The sequence below is a fragment of the Amblyomma mixtum genome, unplaced genomic scaffold (assembly GCF_055824585.1).
Source record: "Amblyomma mixtum isolate Tamu unplaced genomic scaffold, ASM5582458v1 scaffold_23, whole genome shotgun sequence".
NCBI lineage: Eukaryota > Metazoa > Arthropoda > Arachnida > Ixodida > Ixodidae > Amblyomma > Amblyomma mixtum.
Genome location: NW_028317720.1, coordinates 864,556 through 883,026, shown reverse-complemented (window position 1 = coordinate 883,026; position 18,471 = coordinate 864,556). Strand labels below are relative to the sequence as shown.

Here is an 18,471-nt window from a genome sequence, read left to right as displayed (position 1 = left end):
CGCGTCGCATTTCGGAGGTGCGGGGTGCGATCCCCAGTGTCGCCTGGTACCCATTGGTAATACAAAGGGTACAAGCTTTCTTCTGCCTTGTCCTGAGATTTATTACGGTGAAATTTTTGGGAAATAGGTCTTTGACTCCACTTGCGCCCTTGGGCCATAAAATTTCATCATCATCATTATTAAGACGATGTTCAGCTTTCGTGCACATCGCCAACTTTTGTCATCCTTCGGCGTCACATGCAAACACCACGTAACTAAAAGCAATTGGTGAGTTTTCATCAGTGTCGAAAAATCGAATAGCTCCGGCACTACAGAGTGACGAGATGTGGGGCGAGTTGGTACATGTCTGAAAATAAAAGACAGAAAAACAACAGTTGCGCACACTACCAACTGTTGAATGAAAGAAAAGGGTCATATTTATAGCCCTCACTCACCATTTACCAAAGCTCTATCGCTCTCAGTCCCGTCAGTAACATGTAAAGGTGGAAACGTTTCTATGAAGCCTATCAAAACCCAGAATTCCGTCTTCCTTATTTGGCGTCCGTTACTTAAACGAAGGTGGTGTTGTCGCTTTTTTTATTTTACTGATACAACTATTGCTTATCTTTTTTTTCTTTTCTAACGTACGCTATAAACTAGTGCTTTAAGTGCAGGGTAGAAAAAGCGTTCTGCGATTTGAATTTGGCCTTTTCATTTCCAGATTACTTCCTAATGACTGTGCTGAGAGCGATAGAGCGTTGTTACATTGTGAGTGTGGCTTATAAACCTGTCCCTTTTATTCCTATAAGCAGTTCGTACTTTGCGCATGTGTTGGTTTTTTCTTTCTCGTCGTCGTCGTTCCGCCGCAGTATTTTCAGTCATTGCATCTCGACCCCAAGCGGCTGCACCATTTCGCCCCGAAAATTCAATGAAACGTACCAAGCATTCAAAATAACCACGCGAATTTCTACAGAACGTGCTGGCAACTGCAGAAATTTTTTTCCCAGATTTTCTAGGTTTCTATGTGCACATTATACAAAAATACTTTCCGTGTTTAATTGTATGCGCGTGTCAGTGCGTACATTTTTTACTGCCGAATCTTTTAGACTTAAAGCTTCTATCACACATTTGTTTGGAGACATAGACATTCGTGGGCACTTTAGATGTTTCCCTTTGTATCGCGAGTATATATTGGAAAAAATACAACCAGCGGCCGCTGGACAAATGGTCTACAATGGTTAAACGAAAACAAATGGTGCTATTTGGAGCATTAATTATGATTTGTAACGCAACTGATAGTACGCTTTACCTTCGCAGGGTACCTCTGGCGTTTCAGATGTGGCAACCCACTCTCGAGCTGTAGATGTCACCTTGTTTGCCCTAAGCTTGGCGGTGCGCTTGTACTGCTGCATCTCTAGTCGGCATGGCGTGAGTGAAAGGGGAGCCATTCTGAACTAAAGTTCAAGATTGTCGTTCAGTGAGCTGCATGATAGACAGTTGAGGATCGCACAATTAAGTGCTCCCACTTCATTCAGAGAGAATGCGACGCCCGGGTTTTGCCGGCTGCCGTGACAGCTTCTTGAAACAAAGGGCGATGAATAAGTAGCTCGTCCAGGGAACTGAAAACTGAAATATTGTAATTTGAAAGTAAAAAACACGGTTGAGGGGAAAGTTGTTTCAAATAAGTACGTCAGGAGGACAGAGGAGATACCATCGCCATATGATGTCCAAGACGCCCCTTAGAGGATTGGTACGCCGCCGGAAAGTACAGCAGAGATTGATTGCTCTGCTCCCAACGATAAAAAGCGCTGTTTCCTACACCTCGGGGACATTGCGCACAAGCGGTTAGTGAAAGAATAATTGCGTCTAATCCACCTGGAGACCAATGATCTGAGATTAAGTGGAAAAGTCAACTCTGCCTAATATTATTTGACGACGTTTTCGTTCGCTCAGCTTCAGACCGACATAACGCCTACCAGCGCGTATTACAGAGACCAGTCCAATGCAGGGAGAGGTATGCTGACCGCTCAAATGAATCGGGAATGGGGTTATTCCCCACCCGGTAGGTTGGGTGCGATGTCGGTCTAGCGTTTGTTCTGGCCACGGAAACCCCACGCCTGGTAGGTGGTTAAGCTGTTATACCAGGGGTTTGTGCTGCAACTGCCCAACGGCAGACTTGGATCCAGCCACACCGTATATCGAAAGGTAAACAAGCATTGAGATTGGTGTCCTTTCTTATTTCGAAAGCGAGTGAATGAGCACGAAATTACGATCCATCGTGATTGCAGTACTGCAACCGAGGTGCCTGTAATACTCAAAGTCCACCTTGTGTTTTCGCAGGCCGCATCCGTTTGGCGGGTCTCGTCGCAGGCACTCTGATGGCTTTAGGCAATGCATGCATTCGCCCGGTGCCCTACAGCGCCGCCAGTTCCACAATCCAGCCCGCGGGTGAGTAGTTTTTGGTATATCAGCAGCCTTATATCGGGTGCAGGGAGGTTCGAGAATCAAATTTCTGTATTTCCGAATAAGTGGATGGTGTCAGTATTTCCTACATGGGAGGGTGCCGTTCTGACTCAGTTCTGGCGGAACTACCTCGTTCCATCTGCGCGCTTCTTGCTTACCGTGACGCTGTACCCTTTTAACTAACTTTTCAGGCAATGTGTACAAGAAGTGATATTATTTCAACAGATAACATTGCTTTACCCCTTTTCATTGTTAGTGATGTGGTACAAGCTTATTGAGTTTTGTAGAGGAAGGTTCCAGCTTGACTTTGTTTGGCTTTTTGATTGATATATTCGGGGAATATTTTCGATTAGTCTTCCGCGGAAATTTCTGCTGTAAGAGGAAAGAAAGATATTTGTATTTTAAGAAGGGTAACATCACCGTGTAATTTTTTTAATGCAGCTTTGACCCATAAATCAAAGCACAAAGCGTTGTGAAAATTGAACACCTGACTTGCATGACACTTCTTCGCTAGACTGTTATACTTGCTGGCGTACACCTCCGGATGAGCACGACGGCGAGTGGATAGTGCTGTTGATATCTAACGAGCAGATTTTCAACCATGGTTGCATGGTTATCACCACCACGACGCCTACATTCGCATGTGTCCTGTCAGCACCGCCTGAATGGCTAGCGAAAATGCATCGGAAGTTCAGGCCTGCGTAGCAGCCAGTCAGTGTACTGAGCAAATAAAATGGCCGTCGCCTCCTCCACTGATTGCGAAATGCGGAAACTCACAACAACTATTTCCTTCCTTGCCCAGGGAAAATCAATCACGTACGAACAGTCTCGCAGCCATGTCTTACAAAGACTTCTGGAGACTATTCGAAAGCTGTTACACCACCGCCATAGCCGATGCCGGCGAGTTCATTGCAAAGCAGCGGTCGCGCTGGATGGAGGAGAAATTATGGTGCTACTCGGCGGAATGCTTCGCAGCGTACCAGAAAGTCTCAGTCGATGTGACGGGGGCAGGCATAGCTATTACGCTGTGCTATAAAACACGAAATGTCTCAAGGACATGTGACTGGACACTCAACAGCTAACTTCTCACCTGAAAAGTCGCTTAGAATGCTATCTGGGAATACCCCGTGGATACGTTCACCTTCTCTTTTGTTTTAGCTTCATTTCTGAGAGTTCGGCAAAGATTGTCGGGCTCAGTTTGGTTCAGTTTGCGATCAGTCACTATTTTCGCGAGCCGCTGTGCTTATGAGTGACGCCGAGGACAAATTTCCAGACTGCGGCCTAGTCGTTTGAGCATCCGCGTCGCAGGCGGGAGGTGCAGGGATCAATCCCCAGTGCCTCCGTGTACCCACCGTTGATACAATGGCAACGAGTTTTCCCCTGTGTGGTGCTCAGCATTTTAGGGGGGAATGAAATAAAAACTGGTATGGCGCAAGAAACGGGGACACAGAAGGCACACAAAACACAGGACTGACGCCAACTTGCAACTGGGGTTTATTGCACCAAGCCTGCCTTTTATACCACAACCAAGCCATATCAACGAAAGCGTAAACGTTGTACATATAAAACGGCAATTCATGCGACCACTGGCAATAAAGTAACGCTGATCATAACAGAATCTAATCTAAACAGAGCTTGGGAGGCCAACTTATTTTCTGGCCAGCAGAAACACATCAACCAAGGCAAAAAAGAAAAAAGAAACAAAGCACTGGGGCATGACAAGTCCACACTAACGAATTATGAAACGCGTGATGAAGGCGAAACAGAGCAAAAAATCGAACGACTATGAGATAAAACCACGTGAAAAAAGATAACCAACAATAACCCGGAAAAAACATGACCAACAATAACCCGGAAAAACATGACCAACAATAACAATAAGGAGGGATGAAGTCTGAAGATACAGCACCTAGCGTCAAGTGATAAAAACTGAAGATCATTCCTGAAGAACAGTCGTCTTAGCGTCTAAGAATCTAAAAATTGTAAAACACCGAAAGAAAGGACGAAATAAGAGCACAAAACCAAGGGAAATCTGCGAACTACAAAAAACCTTCTATAAAAGACGTCTCGGCGCTGCTAAGCATAATGGAAGGCTTGCTAACGGATTTGTTGCCAGCTTTTTCGAAAATATGCCTCAACAGTTTCTCTCAGTTTTATCTTTCCCACTCTTTAAAAATCTAGCTTTCTGGAATTCGGGACGGCAATTAGAACAGTTCTTGCAGTGGTCAACTAGGAAGCTTCTTTCGTTGTTGCGCAAGTTTCGGGAATGCTCACTTGCACGCTCATTAAAACAACGACCTGTTTGCCCGATGTAAACGAGGCCACAGCTAAGCGGTATCTCATAAACCACTTGTGTCCTGCATTGCGTGAACTTTTTTTTTGGTGTTTTATGGTGCAAGCCGGCCGCTTTTCTCTGTTGGTCATGGCACAAAGTCTTGAAAGCTTACAAGGCGCGGAGAATACAACTTGAACATTATGTCTGCTCGCTATTTTCTTAATGTTGTGCGACACCTTGTGAATATACGGTATTACTGTTACTGATGACTGCGATACCGGCTCCCTGACGCAAGTGAGTTGCTTGAGTTTCTGCAAAAGCATTTCGCACAGTGTGGACTTGTCATGCCCCATTGCCTTGTTTCTTTTTTCTTTTTTGCCTTGGTTGATGTGTTTCTGCTGGCCAGAAAATAAGTTGGCCTCCCAAGCTCTGTTTAGATTAGATTCTGTTATGATCAGCGTTACTTTATTGCCAGTGGTCGCATGAATTGCCGTTTTATATGTACAACGTTTACGCTTTCGTTGATATGGCTTGGTTGTGGTATAAAAGGCAGGCTTGGTGCATTAAATAAACCCAAGTTGCAAGTTGGCATCAGTCCTGTGTTTTGTGTGCCTTCTGTGTCCCCGTTTCTTGCGCCATACCAGTTTTTATTTCATCATGAACCAACTCGCCCAAACTAGAGTTTTACTTAGCGGGGAATGCTTGGGAACTCGGTATTTGACATAACCTTGAGTAAGAGAGAAACCTTTTGCCATGGCGCTCTTCGGCCACAGATGCCCTTGCGCGATAAAAATTCATCATTATCATCACCATCATCAGGATAAAGTTCAAACTTCGTGGAAATCGCCCACTTGTGTCATCTGTCGGTGCAAGCATCAAACGTGGCGTAACTCAGCAGCGATGGGTGAGATTTCATCCGCCGCGGGCTGTACAGATCTCACGCGCTCTTGGGCGTTTTGTTGTGTGCCTGAAAATACACGCTGCGCAACCATGCCAACGCAAAAAAAAGACAGCTCATTTGAACGGTACCAACTGTTTATTGGAAGGGGCACATTTATAACTTCACTTACCAAGTAACAAGGTTCTATCGCTCTCAGCCCAGCCAGTAACAAGTAAAAAGTGGAAAAGTTTTTATGAAGACCTGTACCGCGAAAATTCCTTCTTCCCTGTTTGCGCATCCGACGCCTAAACCTAAGCGGTGTTGCTGTCAGTTTTTATGTTGCTCCGGTTTTTGCACTCCTAATATGTAGTTATCTTACATGCAAAGCTCGCTATACTAAAACTCTCTATTGTTGACTTACAGCTGCTGCGGACAAACCCTCAAGGGCGCTTGGGTGCCAGTGAGAAAGATGGTGAAGATGTCAAGAAGCAGGCTTTTTACAGAGTAGGTCGATGCTTTCGCACTCCGCTTGTTTTGCTTTTGTCTTGCATTGAAGGTTTTAATGTTCAAAGCTAGTCTACCTATCTCCACTTCGCTATTAAGGTATCGACTGCTTTTGCTTACAACCCGACCCTGCTTCTCCAACGACTGACTGGCACTGCTACTGCTATTATTTTTATTTTCTAACCCTTGTTATACGCTAGTGCTATAAGTGCAGGGTTGAAGAAGCGCTCTGGGGATTCTATTTAGAATTGTCATTTGCCGATTATTTGTTACTGGCTGTGCTGAGAGCGATAGGTCATTGTTACATGCTGAGCAAGGCTAAGAAATATTGCGATTTTCTTCCAATAAACAATTCGCAGTGTGTGCAGGCGTTGCCTTTTTCTTTCCTGTGTTGTCATCATTGCGCCGCAATATTTTCAATTTTCATTCATTCATTTTCTAACTGCAGCGGCTGCGCCCTACCACCCAATAAATTCAGAGTAACGCAACCTGCATACAAAATAACCATGCGAATTTCGATAGAACATTTTGGCACTACTGAAATTGCAAGTTTTTTTTTAAGATTTTCGAGGCTATAGTGCGCAAAATGTATCAACGTAAGTACATTCCATGTATAATTGTCTGCGTGTTCTCCTTGCATACTCAGAATATTTTGAAAACATCCGAACTAGTGGCCGCTAGACTACTTGTCTACGAGGCTTCAACGCTGGAAAATGACGCTATTCGGCATTATTTATGCTTCGTCATGCAAATGATTGTATGCTTCAACTTCGCACAGCAGCTCTGGCATTTCGGATGTGTCAACCAGCTTCGGGCTGTCAGTGTCGCTTTGTCTGCAAGGAGCTTGGTGGGCTGCTCTATTACTTCATCGCGGGTCGGCATGGCCTGAGTGAAAGGGGAGACATCTCTGGCTAAAGTTCAGGTTTGCAATTCACGCAGCTGCATGACAAAGTTGAGGATGGCGCGATTAAGTGGTTATGAGAGGTGGAGAGTTCATTCAGAAAGAATGCGACGCCCGGGTGTTGCCAGCTGCCGTAATAGCTTGTTGCAACAAGTGACGTTGAATGAGCGGCTACTCCATGCAGTAAAAACTCAAGTATTGAAGTACTGCATTCCGATAGTAGGAAACACAAAGGATAGGTTGGGGCAACCAAAAGGAAATAAATATAATAAGCCCCTGCGTGCACCAGGTACGTACAACAGGCTTAGCCCAATTTGAAAATAAAATAATAGGCCCGTAGGCAAATTGTAATTTCACCACAAGGGTGGAAAAGTAAAATAAAAGGGAGAAAAGCTACTGTAGCGACCCACGGCCGGTGGAGCGGGCCCTGGGAGACTGCCCTGATCTCCCTTGGGAAGTAGCGGAAGGGATGGACAAATGGATGGGAAATTGGACATTGGTTTAGGTTGTGGGAATTAGGTGGGATTGGGGACAGCAGGGATTTTGACCAGATTTGATTTAATTTGATCCTTAGTTTCTTTTCAGGCCTCCTTGAAGGGCGAGCACTCAGTCCACCAATAGTGGGCCCTCGGCGTCGAGCATACTCCCACACCACAGAGAATGTTTTGTGGGCAATCTCCGATCATCTGAGACAGGGAAAACCTACTGGGGCTAGACTAGGATCCCCTCCCCCAAGCCAGGTTCCGCCACCCCGACCGTCCCACAGTACTAAGATGACGGATTTTTCACACCATTCGTTCGATGCTTCGGCTCTTACTCCACTGGTATTCGCACAAGCAACAGTTATCCTTTCACGGTTTTCGCGGCGTTCGTGCCCACCGAAGATCGCCCCTGGCATAGTATGTGAAACTCCACTCCATTCTCCCATATCTTCATGGTTGAAGTCTCGATTGATGTCCGCAGTTGTCATCACATGCTACCACAAGGTAGCATGATGTCTCCCTGCGATTTCGCCAGGTCTACTAACCGTTACTCAGGCAACCGCCTGGCTTTGCCGCGTTTCGGAGCTTACTGGCCTCCCGAATGTGCTACTTACTTCACTTTTCGTGTCTTCGGGCCAAAGGCGACTTCGCCAAAACCCAAGCTTGGTTCGCCCAGCCGCATGCCCCCGCGAGGCACCGAGCTCTCCGGAATCGGAAACCAACGCGTCCGCGGCTGGGTGGTACGCCCTCGTACCGAGAGGGAACTGTGTGACTTTAGTTTTTTTTTGCGAATTTGGAACGACCGCGTCTACCCGGGCGATCTCAGAGGGAGGACGGGGGGGGGGGGGGGGGGAGATGAGACGCTGTTGGAAATTTAAGTATTAAGGAGATTAAGAAATTTGCGGGTGCCGCCGCGGTGGCTCAGTGGTTATGGTGCTCGGCTGCTGACCCGAAAGACGCGGGTTCGATCCCGGCCGCGGCGGTTGAATTTCTTTGGAGGAGAAATTCTAGAGGCCCGTCTACTGTGCGATGTCAGTGCACGTTAAAGAACCCCAGGTGGTCGAAATTTCCGGAGCCCTCCACTACGGCGTCTCTCGTAGCCTCAGTCGCTTTGGGACGTTAAACCCCATAAACCAAACCAAACCGAAATTTGCGGGGATATGGTGGCCGCGGCTGGCGAAGGACAGGGTTAATTGGAGAGACATAGGAGAGGCCTTTACCCTGCAGTGGGCGTAGTCAGGCTGATGATGATGATGATGATGATGATGACAGCGAACAGACTGTTAAGGCAAGCAAAATTGCATCTAAGCTAACTAGAGGGCACTGACTAGGGATTAAAGGTCACCTTTGATTATTACCTCTTAAAGACATTGTTGTTCGCACTGCTTCAGACTGACATCACATTGGCCCTTGCGTATTAGAGAGACTAGTGCGCAGTAAAAAGAGGTACGCTGACCGCTCGTATGAATCTGGAGTGGGGTGATTCCATAGCCCAAACGTTGGGCGCTGTGTCGATCTAGATCTTGATCGGGTGATGAAATCCCCGTAACAGGTAGGTGGTTAGCACTGTACCCGGAGGTTAGTGTCATAACTGCGGGCGCAGTATTTCTGTACTCTTGGATCTCGCGACATCGTATATCCACAGGTAAATAAGCGATCAGATGTGTTTCCTTTCTTATTTCGAAAACGCGTGAAAGTGGACGAACTTACGATTCAGTGTGACTGCCGTACTGCCTCTAATCCTTAAACTCCACCTTGTTTTTTCGCAGGCAGCACCCGGGGTCTCGTCGTAGGCACCGTGCTGGCTTTTACGCGACGGCTACAGTGCCGGCCCCGTACACCGAGCCAGTTCCATAGTCTGGTCAGATGGTGAGTAGTGTTTTGTACAGCAGCTGCCTTGGATTGATTGCAGGGAGGATCGAGAGTCAAATTTCTCTATTTCAGAATAAATTACTGGTGCAAATATTTATGAAATGTGAGAGCGTCATTCTGGCTCAGTTCCGGAGAACCTCACTCATTCCGTCTGGCAGCTTCTTGCTTGTCAGGACGCTGTTTCCTTTGAACGAACTTTTCAGACAATGCATAAAGGGCACTGACATTATTTCTACAGATTAACAGGGTTTTACTACTCTTCATTGTTATCGAAGTGCTATAATATTATTAAGTATGGCCCAATACACTAAGTGCTCACGCATGACTTCGGTCTTTCGATTGGTATATCCTGAGAATATTTTGGTTAGGCTTCCACGGAAATTTCTGCGGTGAAGAAGGAAAAGTAATTTCCGTATTTTCAGCAAGAGAATACAAAAGCGAAAGCCTTACTCGCAACGTAGCTTTTTGGCCCATGCATAAATCGAAGAAGCAAGCATTGTAAAAATGAAACACCTGACATGCATGACCTTTTTTCGTTAAACTGCTGCACATAAAATGCTGGCGTACACCTCTCGAGGAACATAGCGCCTAGTGGATAATGCTTTTGGTATCTAACGCGCGAAAGTTCAACAGTGGCTTCACGGTTACCGCCACCACAGCGCTCATATTCGCATTTGTCCTGTCAGCGCCGCATGAATGGTTAGCGAAAATACAACAGAATTTCAGGCCTGCGTAGCAGGCAGTCAGTTTGCTGAGCAAATAAAATCGCCTCATCCACTAGTTGCGATATGCGGAGGCTAACATAAACTATTTCCTTCATTGCCCAGGCAAAGCGTTCGCGTACGGATATCCCACAGCCATACCTCACACAGACTCGCGGACACAATTCAAAAGCTGTTACTCCACCGGCATAGTCCGTACAGGCGGGTTGTAGTTCCCGCGTTTAATTGATAGTCGGATACCTGTCAGAAAGTCTTACTGGTAAGCGGCCTCCACCTCACTATGCAGAAATATTAAACATGAAGTGTCTGAAGTATATGTCAATGACCCGTGAGGGCTAACTCCATACTAGAAAAGACGCTTGGAATGCTACCGGGGGGATATCCAGTGGAGTCGTTCGCCTTCACTTGTGAATGGACCCGCGAGGGCTAACTCCTTACTAGAAAAGACGCTTGGAATGCTACCGGGGGGATATCCAGTGGAGTCGTTCACCTTCACTTGTGAATGGACCAGCGAGGGCTAACTCCTTACTAGAAAAGACGCTTAGAATGCTACCGGGGGGATATCCAGTGGAGTCGTTCGCCTTCACTTGTGAATGGACCCGCGAGGGCTAACTCCTTACTAGAAAAGACGCTTGGAATGCTACCCGGGGGGGGGGGGGGGGGGTATACATTGGAGTCGATCGCCTTCACTTGTGAATGGACCCGCGAGGGCTAACTCCTTACTAGAAAAGACGCTTGGAATGCTACCTGGGGGGATATCCAGTGGAGTCGTTGGCCTTCACTTGTGAGTGGACCCGCGAGGGCTAACTCATTACTATAAAAGACGCTTAGAATGCTACTGGGGGGATATCCAGTGGAGTCGTTCGCCTTCACTTGTGAATTGACCCGCGAGGGCTAACTCCTTACTAGAAAAGACGCTTAGAATGCTACCGGGTGGATATCCAGTGGATTCGTTCGCCTTCACTTGTGAATGGACCCGCGAGGGCTAACTCCTTACTAGAAAAGACGCTTAGAATGCTACCGGGGGGATATCCAGTGGAGTCGTTCACCTTCATTTGTGAATGGATCCTCGAGGGCTATCTCCTTACTAGAAAAGACGCTTGGAATGCTACCGGGGGGACATCCAGTGCAGTCGTTCGCCTTCACATTTTCATCAGTTTTTTTTTATTCTGAATGTTGGGCAAGGATTGTCTGGCTCACGTTGGACAAATTCGGGTTCAGTCATTTGCGTGGCCGAAGACGAATTTAAGCACCGCAGCGGTGGCCTAGTCATTTGAGCGCCCGCCTGGCTTGCGGAATGTGCGGGGTGCTATCCCCAGTGCCGCCGGGCACCCACCGGTGATACAATGGGTACAAGCTTTCCCCTGCCTGTGCTTCTGTGTCGGGATCCGTAGTCTCACAACCATATTCTAGCATGAGACACACATTTGTCTAGTGGAAAGTTTTCTTCAATCTAGCCGATACCTGTTCTAAAATGCGTTTTGATAGTTCCAAAGACGACTAGCTTTGTCTTTACCCTGTTTTAGCTCCCATTTCGTTTTCAAATTGGAAGTAGCTTATTCTCGTTTCATTCTCTTTTTTACAGTATGTTATCTGTATAACAAGGTAAATTTCCTCTCGTGTCCTTCTTACAAAGCTCCAGCCATAGATACTTGCATCTGTTTGTAAGGGAGTCCACCATACACTTTCCCACATCTCAGAGGATCATTTCTAAAGCCATAGTTTGAGGGCACGAACCGTGTCGCACCCTCCTTAATCCCTTCAAGCTATTAAGCAAATGGTCTTTCACCCCACCTTGAGTAAAGGCTGGCCAGACTCGCAGGCTGGCCAGACTCGCTACGATTTTTGAGGGAGTCTGCCCGCGGAGCGGATTGGATGGACGAGACTGTGCACATCACAGCACCATCGAAGCCAGCCACACTCGAGACAGCGTCACAGCCTTCAGCACACTACGATGCCTTGTGAGCGACTTTTGGAGAGCAGAGTCCCATATGACCTATTCGACGTTCAAATTCAAATTAAGTTCATTTCCGTTCAAAGCAATGCGTTCGGTATTCCGGATAGAAGGGCTCTTCTCTGAGAGAATAGTAGTGGCTGTCGTCACAGCCTTTAGCAAACTACGATGCCTTGTGTGCGACTTTTGAGAACCGATTCCCATATGACCCATTCGACATTAGAATTCAGTTTTAGTTTATTTCCGTTCAAAGCAATGCGTTCGGTAAAACAGGATAGAAGGGCTCTTCTCACAGAGAATAGTAGTGGCTATTTTACTGATTTGTTTGGAGGCATGCCTAAAGAAATTTCGATGGAAGCAATAATTTAGAGGCCCGTGTACTGTGCGTTGTCAGTGCACGTTAAAGAACCCCAGGTGGTCGAAACTTCCAGAGCCCTCCACTACGGCGTCTCTCAGACTGAGTAGCTTTGAGATGTTGTACCCCATAAACCAAACCAAACCAATTTTGATGCCAGGTTTTTAACTGCAGAAAGATTTCTTCAGGGCTCATCGGGCATTACAGCGGCAATATTTCTCACACATATTTGTTTTTTTAACTTTGTTTATTCCGATTCTTGCCGCATCCGTTGATGGCTTTTTTGTAAGAAGGATACGAGAGGAAATTACCTTGTCATACAGATAACACACTGTAAAAAAGAAAATGAAACGAAAGTAAACTACCTTCAAATTTAAAACGAAATGGGAGCTAAAAGAAGGTAAAGACAAAGCAAGCCATGGTAAAAATAAAAATCCCCGTATCGATATCCTGTGCAACGCACAGAACAAGAAACCATGTATTATATGACAGAAAAACTGGTTATACAAAAGGCATACTTTATCAAACAAAGAAGACAATGATGTATTCATATGTAAGAACAATAAAGTGCAAATGGCGCAGAAACGATTTCACTCGTAAAATGTGAACTGTGCATTCAGAAATTTCACAACAAGATAAACGCGCAGAAAAGCAGTTATCGCAAGAAAATTCAAGGCATACTCTTCTGAAAAGATGGCAGGGCTGACACCTCTTCTGCAGTTCATTCCAATCAGGCACTGTTTTGTTTTAGAAAAAAAAGTAGAAGTTTTAAATATATCCTCACTTTAACAGAATGCTAGAAACAAGATGGTATAGAGCTGTTGTTGTTGTTGTTGTTGTTGTGACTGAGAGAAGGATGAAAAGGAAATTGCACGGGCCTGCTACTGGCTCGAGCCAAGCCACCACCGCTGCCAAGTGCAGATAGAGGAGAGTTAAAAGATCAGAGGAAGGAGAGAGAGAGGAAAGGAAAGACGCGCGTCGCAGCAACAACTGCGTCCGCCGATGGGACGCAGTTGTTGCTGCGACGCGCGTCTTCCATATATATATATATATATATTGCCACGTTTCCACAAGCAGCCAGTAGGCGGCTGCTCTTCGCAAGTCGCGTGCACCTCCGAGTGAAAGAAGAAGATCGGTTCCGGCCTCCTCTGGGTGCTCTTGGCTTGTTCTCCGGTGCCGTCCACGTCACCCCCCATTAAAGCCTTTCGGTTACGAGCCCCAACGGCTACGTAACACTGGTGGAGGTGCATGTCCCGGACCTCTTCTCGCAGCGGTTCAGCGAGTCCCGACCGACTCCCGCTGGTGTCTACGCCCGTTCATCGCAGCAGCCGCCGCGTTCACGGCCTCTCCCCAGAGTTCGGTCTCCTTCCCGACCGCCGCCCCGTTCAGCTTGATCCCATGGCGCAGGCGAGTTCCCCTCATCTAACCCTCCAGCAGCCCCGTGTACCGACGAGTTTCCATGGCGCTCCTGCTGAAGACGTCGACGACTGGCTTGAACAGTTTGAACGTGTGGCCAACTTCAATCAGCGGAGTTCTGCCATGAAGCTGCGCAAAGTATACTTCGCGCTGGAAGACGGCGCCAAAACCTGCTACGAGAACCGGGAGACCGGTCTTCAAAGCTGGGATGCCTTCCGCCAGCAGCTGCGCGATACGTTTTCCAGCCCCGACCACCGCGACCGAGCGCGCCGTCTCCTGGAAGCCCGTATCCAAAAGCCCAACGAGAGCGTCGCCATGTTTGCCGAGGACGTGACCCGTCTTTGTCGGCGGGCTGATCCCGACATGACGGAGGCCGCGATGTTTCGCCACCTGATGCAGGGGGTAAAAGAACATCTTTTCGCTGGTTTAGTGCGGAATCCCCCCCAGACCGTTGCCGACTTCATCAGTGAAGCAACCCTCATTGAGCGAGCCCTGCAGCAACGTTCCCGACGAAACGAGTCTGCGTGCGTTCAGCCCTTCAGCTCAGTGGCCGCTTCGTGCAGCGCCAGTGAACATTCCTCTTTGCGAGAGTTGATCCGAGACGTAGTTCGCGAGGAGCTCAGGAAACTCCACATCATCTCGCCTGATCCCACAGCCGCTGCCCTCACTGAAGTCGTGCGCGAGGAGATCCGGCAAGCGTTTGCACCGCCTCAGTTGCTGCCCGAGCCACGCCCTCTGAGTTATGCAGCAGCTGTCCATCGGCCCGCGGTGCCTCCCGCGCAGCCTATCCCGTTCGACTCGCAGCCGCCGTCCGTTCTGCTGCCACCCTCCTACCAGCGGCCACCGCAGCAGGGACTCGCCATGCAACCACCGGTCCGGAAGGCCGACATCTGGCGCACTCCTCGTCAGCGGCCGCTCTGCTTCCACTGCGGGGAAGCCGGCCACCTGTATCGGCGCTGCCCCTACCGTGAACTCGGGCTTCAGGGATTTTCACGTCACGCCCCGCGCCCACGGTTCGGTGAGCGACCTCGGGAAATCGAGGAATACCTTGCTGCCCAGCAGACTTCACCGAACGGCCGCCAACGGTCACCTTCTCCCGTCCGCTACTCGTCACCTAGCCGTCGTACTTTCAGCGATACGCTGAGGGGGCGGTCGCAGAACCCACGCCGGGGAAACTGAAGGCGGTGACCTCAGGGGGGCAGGTTGCTGAAAAACGAAACCGACGTCCCGAAGACCCCCCCCCCCCCTCCCGTGACGACGCAGCGTGATTCCGTGACTCCGAGCTTCCCTCATACCGATGACACAGCTAGCGCCGACCTTCCCGTGCTTGTTGACGGGCACCCAGTGACTGCTTTAGTAGATACAGGAGCAGACTTCTCAATAATCAGCAAGAATTTCGTGGATCGGCTCGCAAAAGTTAGGACTGAATGGCCTGGACCCCAAATTCGTACTGCTGGTGGCCACCTTATGACACCTTTAGGGCGTTGCACTGCACGAGTCACCATTGCCGACTCCGTGTTTGTTGCGGTTTTCGTTATTCTGCCCAACTGTTGCAAGGGCCTCATCCTCGGCCCTGACTTTTTACGACAGCATGGTGCCGTCATTAACGATCCTCGCCGTTTGGTCACGTTTTCACCGCCTGCACCGAGTTCCGCAGACGCCGAACGACGCCACGCACCTTTGCGCATCCTTGACGCGGATGTAACCGTGCCGCCACGCTCATGTACTCTCGTTACCGTCAGGTGCGATGACCAGTCCAGTGCTGCAGGGGTGGCCGAACAGAACACTGAGCTGCTGCTCCATCACGGCGTCTGTGTTGCCCGCGGTATCGTCCATCCGACCAACGGCCTCGCGGATATACTCCTTACCAACTTCGGCAATGAGCGACAACGCATCACTAAAGGGACCACGGTCGCCTACTTGGAAGATATCGCCGAAACTTCTGATTGCATCGCACTCCAGACCGGGACATCTGCCAGCCGAACGGCCCAATTCGCCCTCGATGTGAACCCCGCTCTATCACCTACCGAGAAGGATCGACTTGTCGGGCTGCTTTGTCAGTTTCAAGACTGTTTCTCGTCTGCCTCCGCGGTCAAGCAGACGCCCCTCACCAAGCACCGCATAATAACCGACGAACGTATCCGACCAGTCCGACAGAACCCATACCGAGTGTCACCGCGGGAACGCGAAGTCATCGCTCAGCAGGTAGACGAAATGCTGAATGACGGTGTCGTACAGCCATCGAGGAGTCCCTGGGCTTCACCTGTCGTCTTGGTTAAGAAGAAAGACGGCAGTCTGAGATTCTGTGTTGACTACCGCAAATTCAACCAGGTCACAAAAAAAGACGTCTACCCGCTACCACGCATTGATGACTCCTTGGACCGGCTTCGCCATGCGCGCTACTTATCCTCGCTCGATCTCAAAAGCGGTTATTGGCAGATCGAAGTAGACGAACGGGACCGTGAGAAGACTGCGTTTGTCACGCCGGATGGACTTTACGAGTTCAAGGTCCTACCGTTTGGATTGTGCTCCGCTCCAGCGACATTCCAACGAATGATGGACGCAGTCTTATCCGGCCTTAAATGGCAAACTTGTTTAGTATATCTGGACGACGTTATTGTGTTTTCCCCAACGTTCGAGGAACACCTCCAACGCCTTTCCACCGTGCTACGGGCTATAAGTTCTGCCGGCCTCACGTTAAAACCTGAAAAGTACCACTTCGGTTACGAAGAGCTCCTGTTCCTGGGCCACGTCGTCAGCCGTCGAGGTGTTCAGCCCGATCCCGCCAAAACTGCAGCCGTCGCCAACTTCCCTACTCCATCCGACAAGAAGACAGTCCGGCGTTTTTTGGGACTCTGCGCCTATTACCGCCGATTCATTGCAAATATTTCACGAATTGCTGCCCCGTTGACGCGTCTCATCCGAGATGTCACCTTCGCCTGGACAGACGAACAGCAAAAGGCATTCGATGAATTACGGCACCGCTTGCAAACAACACCTGTGCTTGCCCACTTCGATGCCCATGCTGAGACCCTGGTTCACACGGATGCAAGCAACGTAGGCCTCGGCGCTGTGCTCGTACAGTGGCAGGATGGCGCTGAGCGAATCATCGCGTACGCTAGCCGGACTTCGTCTCGTGCTGAAACCAATTATTCCACCACAGAGAAAGAGTGCCTCGCTGTTGTCTGGGCAGTGATGAAATTTCGCCCGTATCTTTATGGCCGCCGCTTCGAGGTCGTGAGCGACCATCATTCTCTTTGCTGGTTGACGAACTTGCGCGATCCCTCCGGACGCCTTGCACGTTGGAGTTTACGTCTACAAGACTTCGACATGACCATCGTGTATAAGTCCGAACGCCAGCACAACGACGCCGACTGCTTGTCCCGTTCGCCTATCCAGTCGGCGAACGAAGACGAAGAGCCCGACTTCCCTCTTACCGCAACTGTCGACGCAGTCACTGTTTCGCAGCGCCAACGTGAGGACCCGGGACTCGCTCCACTCATGGACTTCCTGAAAGTGCGTACTGCGGAAGTACCCCGTCCCTTCGCCAGAACGCACTCCTCGTTTTGTCTCCTAAACGACGTGCTGTACAAGATCAACTTTTCTCCAACGGGAAGGGATTATCTCCTCGTCGTGCCAGACAGAAACTCTCCGCGACGAAGTCTTGCAGGCATGTCATGATGAGCCCACCGCCGGTCATCTCGGCTGTGCTCTAACTTTGGCTCGCATTCAAAAGAGTTTTTACTGGCCCAAACTTGCGGCGGCAGTGCGCCACTATGCACGAACGTGCAACGATTGCCAGCGACGGAAAATACCGTCTGTAAGGCCAGCTGGTTTACTGCAGCTTGTCCAAGTGCCCAGACCTTCCATTCGAGCAGGTTGGCATGGACTTGTTGGGCCCTTTTACAACTTCCTCCTCGGGCAACCGGTGGATAATAGTCGTTACCGATTACCTCACGCGCTATGCTGAAACAAAGGCCCTCGATCGAGGCATGGCAGCCGAAGCAGCGAAATTTTTCGTCGAGCGCATCGTCCTCAGGCACGGCGCCCCGTCAGTTGTCATAACGGACCGAGGCACAGCTTTCAAGGCCAAGCTGCTGGAATCTGTCATGGAAGACACCCCCCGGCCGTCAGGAACGAGGAAACACCCTCGACGGATTCCTACAAAAGTGGCCTGCTACCGAAGGAATCTACACTCACCCAGCAGCAGCGGCAGCGGTGACGCCGATTGCCTTCATGCCTGGAAGTTAATCTCTCGACAACTTGCGCAGGAACTGCTACCATCGTGCACGAGCTGCGCACATCTATCGAAGACACCCCCCGGCCGTCAGGAACGAGGAAACACCCTCGACGGATTCCTACAAAAGTGGCCTGCTACCGAAGGAATCTACACTCACCCAGCAGCAGCGGCAGCGGTGACGCCGATTGCCTTCATGCCTGGAAGTTAATCTCTCGACAACTTGCGCAGGTTGGTCGACCCTTTTTGGACTGCTCTTGCTTAAGTTTTCTGTCAGTTGTGTATGGTGTCGGCCGCCGCTGCTGCTGAGTGCTGAGTGCATAAGTCTAAACAGTCTGAGTCTGAGTGCGTCAGACTAAAAATGTCTGATGAATGTCTTGCATGTCATGAAAAACTTTCTGACGATGAAGTGTTCTTGTCGTGCGCGGAGT

At 49.2% G+C, this 18,471-nt stretch overlaps 1 protein-coding gene across 5 annotated transcripts in view; it reads left to right on the top strand.

The window, feature by feature from the left end:
• The window catches only part of LOC149324574 (uncharacterized), a 37,011-nt gene that overhangs the window by 11,835 nt on the left and 6,705 nt on the right, over positions 1-18,471 (top strand). For 2 of the 5 annotated variants that reach the window (XR_016286825.1, XM_089565423.1), the window contains 2 exons: positions 2,320-2,427; positions 6,021-6,152. Coding sequence is in view for 3 of the 5 variants with exons in the window: in XM_089565423.1 (XP_089421549.1) it covers positions 2,320-2,427; positions 6,021-6,061 (149 nt within the window). In the remaining 2 variants the exon portion in view is untranslated. Of the gene's footprint in view, positions 1-2,319; positions 2,428-6,020; positions 6,153-9,253; positions 9,354-18,471 lie in introns of those variants that run through there. The other 3 variants (XM_089565422.1, XM_089565424.1, XR_016286826.1) reach the window with 2 other exon arrangements.